The 11,039-nt window shown below is 56.2% G+C and overlaps 1 protein-coding gene across 1 annotated transcript; it reads left to right on the top strand.

Annotated features, from left to right (window-relative positions):
• Positions 1-6,800: 6,800 nt before the first annotated feature.
• On the top strand, positions 6,801-10,295 carry LOC113960521 (proline-rich protein 2-like). The gene is made up of 3 exons (XM_027670132.1): positions 6,801-6,828; positions 8,685-8,899; positions 9,729-10,295. The coding sequence occupies exons 1-3, from the start codon at positions 6,801-6,803 to the stop codon at positions 10,224-10,226; spliced, it is 741 nt and encodes a 246-aa protein (XP_027525933.1). The 3' UTR covers positions 10,227-10,295.
• Positions 10,296-11,039: the final 744 nt, after the last annotated feature.

Here is an 11,039-nt window from a genome sequence, read left to right as displayed (position 1 = left end):
TGAGCAGCCTCTCCTGGCGGTGCAGGGAGAGCGGCTCCAGCAGGCAAAATTCTCCCCAGTCCATGTGCGCCCGGCGACAAATCCTCCGTGCGCCCCGCGGGGAAAAACAAAGTTCCCGTGGCCGACCCCGTGCACTTGACCAAAAGCTCACCCGCACCTGATCAAGGGCTCAAAGCCCCGCCCCGAACTCATGAATATGCAGCAGGGCGGGACATTTGCATCCCCCGGGACGGCCCATTGGTGGGGTGGTGGCCAATCAGGCGGCAGGAGCGCGGGGGCGGCAGGCAGAGGGTGGGGGCGGGGCAGCGGCCTTGGAACAAAGCCTTGGAAATCTTTGATCCATACACAGGATGACTGGAACCATCACTTACATCAGGGTTATCTCTACGTGCTGTCTTCATGTCGTCTGACATCTAATGAGTGGTTTTTAAAACAACAGACTAAAAGGGTTGCACTTTTTAAAGCTGCAAGGAACACTAAACTCAATGCTCACAGTTGAATAAATAACACTCCAATAAATACCCATATCAGAAAACCATCTATTTTAAGTTCTGAAAACCAGAAACCTGCCACACAGGTGTCCTGTAATCCAGAACTATTAGGGAAGAATTCAATAGAATAAAGAAGTCTATAACTGTTCTGTCCAAGATCAAGGTGAGATTCTCTCTCTTCTAACATTTCACTGACCTAGGAAGCAAGAATTTGGTACAGAATTAATACCGGAGAAAAATGAGACCAGTGAAACCTCCTGAGCTCAGGAGAACCTGACTGTGCTGGGGAATCAGAGCTTTCCCCATGGGAAATGAACTGTTCTGAAACAGTGGGAAGAAATCAGGAACAAAGGTTGAGTTCAAATGCTCCAGAGTAAACACCTCCTGCCTCACCAAAAGGTCTGAGCTCCCCTTAACTCATCTCTAGACATCCCTGGAAATAAAACAGCCTGACCTTGAACCCAAGGGAAGCAAAGACAAATTCAACGGCTTTACCTGGAGCAAAGTTGGGGGGGGGGGGGGGTGTGTCACTCCTCTATGACATCACATGCTCCCTGTGACATCACATCATTCCTGTGACATCACACTTCCCCTATGACATCACATCTACCCTATGACATCACGTCCACCATATGACATCACATCTCTCCTGTGATACCATATAATCCCTGTGATGTCACATCCCCCGTGTGACATCACAGCTCTCCTGTGACATCACATCCTTCCTGTGATATCGCACCTCCCCTATGACATCACATCTCTCCTATGACGTCACATCCATCATATGACATCAAATATCTCCTGTGATATCGTATCATCCCCGTGACATCACATCCTCGCTGTGACATCACAGCTCCCCTATGACGTCATGTCCCCCTGTGACATCACAGCTTCCCATGACATTGCACATGCCGTGTGACATCACATCCTCCCCGTGAATTCACATCCTCCCTGTGACATCACAGCTCCCCTATGATGTCATGTCCTCCCCTGTAGCATCACATCCTCCCCTATGATGTCACAACCATCATATGACATCACATCCTTCCTGTGACATCACATCTCCGCCATGACATCCCAGCTCCCCTATGACATCATAGCTTCTTTGTGACATCACATCTCTCCTGCGATATCATATCATTCCTGTGACATCCTGTGCTCGCCTGTGACCTCACATCCTCCCTATGACATCACATCTTCCCATGACATCACAGCTCCCATGTGACATCACATCCTTTCTGTGACATCACACCTCTCCTGTGACATCACTGCTCCCCTATGACATCACATCCCCCATGACGTCACACCCTCCCCTTGACATCACAGCTCCCTTATGTCATCACATCTCCCCTATGATGCCACATCCATCATATGATGTCACACCTCTCCTGTGATCTCATATCATCCCTGTGAAGTCCTCCCCATGACATCACAACTGCCCTATGACATCACACCTCCACTGTGACATCACATCTCCCCTATGACATCACAACCATCATATGACATCACACCTTTCCTGTGATATCACATCATCCCTGTGATGTCACGTCCTCCCCTGAGACATCGCGGCTCCCCCATGACATCACATCCGTCCTGTGACATCACACCTCCCCTGTGACATCACAGTTCTCCTGTGGCATTACATTTCCCCTATGATGTCGCATCCATCTTATGACATCAAATCTCTCCTGTGATATCATATAATCCCTATGACGTCACGTCCTCTCCTGTGACATCATATCATCCCCGTGACATCACATCTCCCCTATGACATCACACCCATAATGTGACATCATATCTTTCCTGTGACATCACATCTTCCATATGACATCACATCCGCCCCATGGCATCAAAGATCACCTACGACATCACTTTGTCCCTGTGACATCACATTCTCCTCTGTGACATCACATCTGCCCTGTGACTTCACATCCTTTCTGTGACATAACATCTCCCCTATGACGTCACATCCTTCCTGTGACATCACATCTCTCCTATAACGTCATGTCCATCAGATGATATCACACTTCTCATGTGATCTCATATCATCCCTGTGACGTCACGTCCTCCCTGTGACATCACAGCTTCCCTATGACATCACATCCTTCCTGTGACATTACAGCTCCTTGATGACAACACATCCTTCATATGACATAACATCATGTCCTCCCCGTGACATCACAAACCAGTGACATCCAGATCCATCCCAAGGTTCGGTGTGTGTGTGAGACAGGCAGAAGCACAAATGCCTGCACAGCCCAGAGCAGTCAGTGTGGGGCTGTGCTTGCTGCTGCAGAGACCCCCAGGCAACAAACCCAGGCAGGAGTTTGGGGGGAGGTGTCCCTTCAGGTGGACACTTGCCTTATTATTGCTTATTATTTGTAATATCTTATAGATCTATCATACAACACCTAAGGATGGATTCTATAGAATATGTGCCATCAATATTTGGGTTGGGTCTGGCTGAGCTGCAGTTCAGTTCCCCACAGCAGCCCTCCCAGGGCTGGGTTTGGCATTGGCAGCTGGAAGGGTGTTGAGAACACCCCAGTGTTTTGGCCACTGCTGAGCACAGCACCAACACTGGGACATTCCTTCCTTAGCTGAGGGCAAGAGCCTGGCAGGGGACCCAAGTAGGCCAGCTGAGCCCAACTGACCCAAGGGACATTGCAGACCATGGGAGGTCAGCTCAGCTCTAAAAGCTGAGGCCCGGAGCAGGAGGGGGGCATTCATTGTCTAATGGCTGCCTGCTGAGGAACCGTCCCGCGTCCCCAAGCCCTGCTCCTCGGGAGTGGCCAACCATGGCTGCTCATGGGAAGCAGAGGACAAACCCTGCTATCTTTCGCTTCTGCGCGCTCAAGCTTCGCTTTAATTTTTGCTTTAAATAAACTGCCTTATCTCAACCGATGAGTTGGGTTTTTTTTTTCCACCTTACTCTCTCCCCAGTCCCACTGGGAAGGGGAGTGATAGAGCGGCTGGGTGGGCACCTGGTGTCCAGCCACAGTCAACCCACCACACACTTGAACACTTCCAGAGACTCCACCACCTCCCTGGGCTACTTGTTCCAATGCCTGAACACTCTCTCAGTGGAAAAAGGGCTTTTTTAATATCTAATCTGAGCCTCACCTGATGTAATTTAAGGCCGTTTCCTCTCTTCCTGTCACTAAAGGCTTTGCTGAGCAGCTCTCCAGCCCCTCTGCCCCCAGCCTGGAGCATTCCAGGGGGTTGTTGGGACCCAAGGGCAGGCCCTGACACTTGACCTTATTGATCCAGCTTGTCCAGATCCCTTTGCAGAGCCTTCCTGCCCTCCACCACATCCACAATCACACCCAACGTGTTGTCCATGACTTTCCTGAGGGGGCACTCGATCCCCTGGCCCAGATCATCCACAACGATGTTAAACAGAAGCAGCCCCAACCCTGAGCCCTTGGGAACCCCACGAGTGACCGGCCACACCTGGATTTCCCTCCATTCCCCACCACTCCCTGGGCCATCAGACACTTTGTCACCCAGCAAACAGTTCCCTGGGCAAGCCATGAGCAGCCAGTTTGTGCAGGAGATGCTGGGAGAGATGGTACCAAAGGCTTTCTGGAATTCCAGAGAGACACATCCCCAGGATTTCCCTCAGCTGCTGAGCGGGTCCTTTGTCAGTGAAGGAGATGAGGTTGGTCAGGCAGGACCTGCCTTTCCCAACCCCACGCTGGTTGGACCTGATCCCCTCGTTGTCCTGCCCGTGCCATGGGATGGCACTGAGGAGGATCTGCTGCATGAACTTCCCTGGTCCTGAGGTCAATGGGACAGGCCAGGAGTTGCCCAGATGCTCCTTTTGGCCCTTCCTGGGGATGGGCATCCCATTTGCTTGTTGCCAGTCAGCTGGGACTTGTGCAGTTGTGCAGCACTGCTGGGGAATGAGTGAGAGTGGCTTGGCCAGCTCTTTCTCCAGCTCCCTCAGGACTCTTGGGTGCATCCCATGTGGGCCCAGGCACTTGTGGGGGTCTCACTGGCAGAGCAGGTCACTGATCATTTCCTCCTGCATTGTGGGGGCTTCACTCAGCTCCCCATCAGCAGCTTCCAGCCAAAGCCTGCCTGCCAGGTGTCCAAAGGGTCAGTTCTGCTGCCCCCTCCTTCCTTCCCCCACAATGGAAAACTCTCTCATTTTGTGTCCCTGTGCCCCAGGTGGCTCCAACCACCACCTCACCCACCAGTCCCACAATCATGGAATGCTTTGGCTTGGGAGGGGCCTTCAAGAGCATCTCAGTACCCTCAGAGTCAAGAATTCCTTCCCACTATCTCCTCTAACCCTTCCCTCTATCTGTATGAAGTCACTGTCCCTTGTCTTGTCCTGTCACTCCAGGCCCTTGTCCAAAGTCTCTCTCCATCTTTCTTGTTGGCTCCCTTCAGGCGCTGGAAGGCCACAATTAGGTTACCCCAAAGCCTTCTTTTCTCCAGCCTCAAGAATCCCAATTCTCTCAGCCTTTCCCACAGCAGAGCTGCTCCATCTCTCTGATCCCCTTGCTGGTCCCCTCTGGACTCACTCCAGCAGGTCCATGTCCTTCCTGTGCTGGAGCCCAGAGCTGGAGGCAGCTCTGCAGGGGTGACAACATTACAGCCCTGTGTGTTCCAGCAAGGACACTGTGGAACCTCCTGGAGTAAAGGGGCCACTGTGACACTGTAGGGCCTCCTGGAGCCAAAGGAGCCCTGGGACACTGTGGAATCTCATGGAATCAAGGGAGCATTGTGACACTGCAGTGGCTTGTGGACCCAAAGGGGCCACTGGGACACTGCAAGGTCTCATGGAATAAACAGATCATTGTGACTTGGAAATAAGGCAAAAAAGGAAGGTGTGTGCCCAGTGGAAGCAAGGTCAAGTGACTTGGGAAGAATTCAGAGATGCTGCTCATCACTGTAGGGAGAAAATCTGTGTGGCCAAAGCTCAGCTGGAGTTGAAGCTGCCAGAAATGTGAGGGACAATAAAAAGGGTCTTTTCAAATATAATAATGGAAATAGGAAGTATAGAATTATCAATGACCCATTCCAGGATGAGGATGGTCACCTCCCACACAGGGACAAGGACAAGGCAAAGGTGTTTCATGCTTTCTTTGCCCCTGTCTTCAACATGGATGATGGACCAAGGGGGTCTCAGAGCCCTGAGTTGCAGGACCATGACTGCAAGAATGATCAACTCCCAGTTATCCCTGATGTTGTGTGGGATCTGCTGCTCCACCTGGATCCCTATAAATCTCTGGGGCCTGATGGGATTCATCCCAGAATCCCCAAAGAGTTGCTGATATCATCAGAAAACCTCTCTCGATGATTTTTGAGTGATCTTGGGAATCTGGAGAGGTCCCGGCTGACTAGAAGCTGCTGAACGTTGTCCCAGTTTTCAAGAAGGGCAAGAAGGAGGACCTCAGAAACTACAGGCCTGTCAGTCTCACTTCAGTACCTGGTAAAGTTATGGAGAAGATTATTCTGGGAGAGGTTGAAAAACACCCGAAAGACAACACAGTCAGCAGGGCTTCAGGAGTGGAAAGTCCTGCCTATCAAATCTGATTTCCTTCTATGACAAGGTGACCCACCTGGCTGGTCAAGGGAGGCCAGTTGATGTGATCTTTCTGGATTTCAGTAAAGCTTTCAATCCTGTCTCTCCCAGGATCCCTCTGGACAGTGTCCAGCCCATGGCTGGATAAACACATCCTGTGCTGGGTGAGCAATTGGCTCCTGGGTCGGGCACGGAGGGTGACAGTGACTGGGGTGACATCAGATGGGGGTCACTGGGGGGGTTCCACAGGGCTCCATCTGGGCCCTGTGCTCTCCAACATCTTCATCAATGACTTGGATGCAACGCTGGAGGCAACACTAAGTAAGTTTGCAGACGACCCCAAACTGGGAGGAGCTGTTGAGTCCCCCGAGGGCAGGGAGGCCCTGCAGAGAGGCCTGGAGAGATCCAAGGGTTGGGAATCACCAACCATGGGAAGTTCAACAGCGGGAAGTGCCGGATTCTGCCCTGGGATGGGGCAACCCCGCATGGACAGACAGACTGGGAAGAAAGGCTGGAAAGCAGTGCCAGGAAAGAGCCCTGGGGGTGCTGCTGGGTGGCCAGTTGGCCCTGAGTCAGCAGTGCCCTGGCAGCCAGGAGGGTCAAGCCTGTCCTGGGAGCATCAGGCCCAGCATGGCCGGCTGGGCCAGGGAGGGGATTGTCCCACTCTGCTCTGCCCTGGGGTGGCCTCACCTGCACCACTGGGGCAGTTTGGGGGGACACAATGGAAGGGAGAGATTGAGCCATTGGAGAGTGTCCAAAGGAGGGCAACGAGGATGGGGAAGGGCCTTGGGGGGAAGGCGTGTGAGGACACTGAGGGCACTTGGTGTGTTCAGCTGGAGGAGACTGAGGGGAGACCTCACTGCAGGTCCAACTTCCTGGGGAGGGGCAGAGGAGGGGCAGGGACTGAACTCTGCTCTGGGGGAACCAGGGACAGGACTGAGGGTATTGAACAGGCTCCCCAGGGCAGTGGGCAGAGCACCAAGGCTGCCAGGGCTCCAGCAGCATTTGGATGATACTCTCAGACACACGGTGTGACTCTTGGGAATGGTCCTGGGCAGGGCTAAGTGTTGGACTTGGTGATCCTGGTGAGTCCCTTCCACCTTGTCATATTCTTTGAGTCTGTGATTCTGTAATGTCCTGTTGATTCCACAAGGTTCCACAATGTCCCTCTGTTGTTTCTGTGCCATGAAGCCCCCACTGTGGTGTCACCCCCTTTTCTCTCCCCACAGAGCTCCTGAGCCGGTGGCTGGACCCCCCCCCCATCCCTGCGAGGATTTTGGGGGGGTCGTGTGTCCCCCCCTTCCCTGCTTTTATTCTGACACCACCCAGTTGCTTCCAGTGATCCCAGTAAACCTTCCCAGTTCCCCCCAGTCCTGGTTATGGGAGACAGTGGGGGAGGGGCTTGGGGGAATCCCAAGGGGTGGAGCTGAGTTTGGGGAGGCAGAATCGGCCCCGGGGTGGATCAGAAATGGGGACCCCCTGTGTTCCCCTCGTGTCAACCTGCTCTGGGGGGGCTTTGAGAGGGCACCTGCTCCTCAGTAAAGCACCCAACTCACCCTAAAGGGTGCTGGGACCCCCCAAAACCTCTCCACAGCCCCTCAAGGACCCCCAAACATACTCAGAGCCCATTCAGGACCCCACCTAACCCCTTTTCTAAGGGGACTTCTCTGGGCACTGGTGGTGCTGGGAGCCCCCCCGGCTGTGGGTGAGGAGCTCTCGGGTGAGTGGGGGGGTGGGAAGGGGGCGGTCGGTGGCAAAAGGGGGGTCAGAGGGGATAAAGGGGTGGTGGGATCCCAAAGTGAGTGGGAGGGCAGAGGGACCCCCCAAAAGTGGAGGGGGGAAGGGCTCTGAGGTTTGGGTGATGATGGGAAATGGGGGGGAGAAGTCAGAAGAGTGGGGAAAGGGGAGAGTGGGACCCCCAAAGTGAGCATGAGGGGGCTGGGGATTGAGGGGACAATGGGAAAGTGGAAGGAACAGGGAGAAGGGTGGAAAAGGGGGGTGTTTTGGCAGATCTGACAGTCCCATGGGGGTCTTTGGGCACAGGGGAATTGGCAAAGGGGGGTGGCCCCCCTGAGCTCCCAACTTCCTGTGAGGTGCTGGGGGCTGCTGGATCCAGTTTCAGTTTAGAGGAATTACAGAGGTGTGACTGAACCACTTTTGTCCCCCAGGTTTTAAAGATGGCAAATCAAATCTCTTGATAGAAATGAGTTATTTAGGGTTACAAATGATCAGAGAAAAGATCTTCATCAGAATTATTTACTGCACAATATACACACTAAAACTACCAGGAGTACAGGATAAGACAGGACAGTGCTCTACACTAAAGCCATTGTTGAATCTCCGGCTGCCTTCCCAGTACAGGCTGGGTCTTTCCTCCTCAGAGCACCCTGGGCTGGCTTTGGAGCCCCTCCTGCGGGGGGATCTCCGGCCCTTTTCCTCCCCGCTGCCTTCCTGCACCATGGAGCCCTTCAAAACGGCCTCTCCCACCAGGGTCTCACGGGGGGATTTGTCCTCTGGGCTCTCCGTCCTCAGCTCGGGGCCTGGGGCAGGAGGGAAGAAGGACGGAGGGGACCTGGGAGGACACCGAGACCCAAACTGAGTCCCCTGAGACCCCCGAAATTCCCCCCCTCAGAAGTCCTGAGGGGATTTTGGGGCAGTGGGGCCCGGGGGATGGGTGGGCGTGGCCCCCAGCCCTTCCCCCCCGGGGAAATTTTGGGTGGGCGTGACCTCCCGGGGTCACTGGGCCGCGTCTCCTGTTTTTGGGGCCTCGTCGGGGACGGTGGGGGGATGGAGAGGGCTCCCCAAAATCGGGGGCCTCTCCCAAACTGGGGGATCACAAGACCCCTGCTCATTCTCATCCTGCTTCTCACAGGTAGGATTTGGGTCTTGGGGTCTCAGTTTTGGTCTGGGGGGTTCTCAGTTTGGGTCTGAGGGGTCTCTGGGGTCTCAGTTTGGGTCAGGGGGTCTCAGGCTTTGAGTCTGGGGGTCTCAGGGGTCCCAAGGCCTCAGTTTGGGTCTGGGGGCCTTGGTTCTGGGGTCTCAGTTTGGGTCTGGGGATCTCAGGTTTTGGGTCTGGAGGGCTCAGGCTTTGGGTCTGGGGGTCTTAGTTTGGGTCTGGGGATCTCAGGTTTTTGGTCTAGGGGGCTTAGGATTTGGGTCTGGGGGTCTTAGTTTGGGTCTGGGGATCTCAGGTTTTGGGTCTGGGAGGCTTAGGGTTTGGGTCTGGGAGGCTTAGGGTTTGGGTCTGGGGGGCTCAGTTTGGGTCTGGGGGGCTCAGTTTGGATCTGGGGGTCTCAGGGATCCCAAGATCTCCATTTGGGTCTGGGGGTCTCAGGGTTTGGGTCTGGGGGTCTCAGGGGGTCTCAGTATCGGTTTTTGTCCCCTCCACCTGTGTCAGAATATCCCCCGCCCCCCCCAACCGGTATTTCCTGTTCCCAAACTGGGACAGGGAACCGAAACTGGGAGGGGGAAGGGGGAAACTGGGAGGGGCTGGGGGGCCCCAATGACCCTCCGATGGGTCTGGGGGACCCCCAGAGACCCCGGGGGGACCCCCAATGACCCCTCACAGTTCTGGGAACTCCCAAAGACACCCCCCCCCAGCACGGACAGGGACCCCCAGTGACCCCCCCGGGGTCAGTCGCCCTCCGTGGGGGTTGGGGAGCTCCGGGGGACCCCCCCCAACTCTCCCTCTGTCCCCGCAGGCTCCCAGTGCTCCCAGACAACCCCCAAAGGCTGTGCCCCCTGCACAACCCCCTCCTCGCCTCCCCCCCCCGGAGCCCCCCGAGACGCCGACCCCCGTGACCGTGACCACCGGGAGCCCCCCGAGCCCCTCCTGCTCCCCGGCCCCGCCCCGGGGGTGGCTCCGGGTGTGGGGGGGGCCCCCCTCCCGCGAGGAGCCCGTGGGGACCCCCCTGACCCTCGAGTGCCACTTCCGAGGCCCCCCCCGACACCGCCCTGACCTGGCTCCAGGCGTGTCCCCCCGGGCTCGGGGAGGTCCCCCGGAGCTGCCCCTGGCCCCAGGAGGTGGTGGCCACCCGGGGGGGCCGCCAGGTGGCCCGGGTGGTGCAGGAAGGGGGGGGAAGCTCCACCCTGACCTTCCCCAAACTGTCCCACAACGACTCCGGGCTCTTCTTCTGCCGCGTGGAGTCCGGGGGGGAGACGGCCCAGAGCTGCGGCACCTTCGTCAGGGTCCTCGGTGAGTGGGGGGCGTGGGGGGGGGGCTCAGCTGGGTCACCCGGCCCCTCCCGGTGCCCCCAGCATGGTACCAGTATAGCCCAGTGCCCCCAGTCCCTCCCAGTATCACCCAGTCTATCCCAGTCCCCCCAAGGGTATCCAAGTGCCCCCCAGTCCTGCGGCACCTTCATCAGGGTCCACAGTGAGTGGGGGGATTGGGGGGGCTCACCTGAGTCACCCGGTCCCTCCCGGTGCCCCCAGCATGGTACCAGTATAGCCCAGTCTCTCCCAGTTTAACCCAATCCATCCCAGTCCCCTCCAAGGATATCCCAGTGCCCCCCAGTGCTGTGGCACCTTTGTGAGGGACCTGGGGGTCTGGGGGGGTCAGGGGTGCCTGGGTGTCTCTGAGTCACCTGGTCCTTCCCAGTATCACCCAGTCCATCCCAGTTACTCCCAGGGTCCCCTCTGAGCCCCTCCAGTGCCCTCCAGTCCCTCCCAGTCCCACGGCACCTTTGTCAGGGTCCATGGTGATTGGGGGTGTGGAGGGGTCTCACTCGAGTCAGCCGGTCCCTCCCAGTGCCCCCAGCGTGGTACCAGTATAACCCAGTCCGTCCCAGTCCCCTCTCAGTATGCCCCAGTGCTACCACGGGCCTCCCCAGTCTGTCCCAGTGCCCTTCAGTGCTCCCCAGTCCATCCCAGTTACTCCCAGTATCCCCTTTGAGCCCCTCCCAGTGCCCCCCAGTCCCTCCCAGTATCCCCCTTGAGTCCCTCCCAGTATAACCCAGTGCCCTCCCAGTATAACCTAGTGCCCTCCACTCCCTCCCAGTATAACTCAGTCC

Source organism: Corapipo altera, unplaced genomic scaffold (genome assembly GCF_003945725.1).
Source record: "Corapipo altera isolate COAL_440 unplaced genomic scaffold, ASM394572v1 131387, whole genome shotgun sequence".
NCBI lineage: Eukaryota > Metazoa > Chordata > Aves > Passeriformes > Pipridae > Corapipo > Corapipo altera.
This window is presented reverse-complemented; position numbering and strand designations above follow the sequence as displayed.

Bases quoted from the DNA above. Each gene is read 5' to 3' on its own strand.
- LOC113960521 (XM_027670132.1), top strand. From the start codon at position 6,801: ATGGGGAAGGGCCTTGGGGGGAAGGCGT. The intron at 6,829-8,684 runs GTGAGGACACTG...ATTTTGGGGCAG, and splicing joins GGGCCTTGGGGGGAAGGCGT to TGGGGCCCGGGGGATGGGTG. The intron at 8,900-9,728 runs GTAGGATTTGGG...CTGTCCCCGCAG, and splicing joins TCTCATCCTGCTTCTCACAG to GCTCCCAGTGCTCCCAGACA.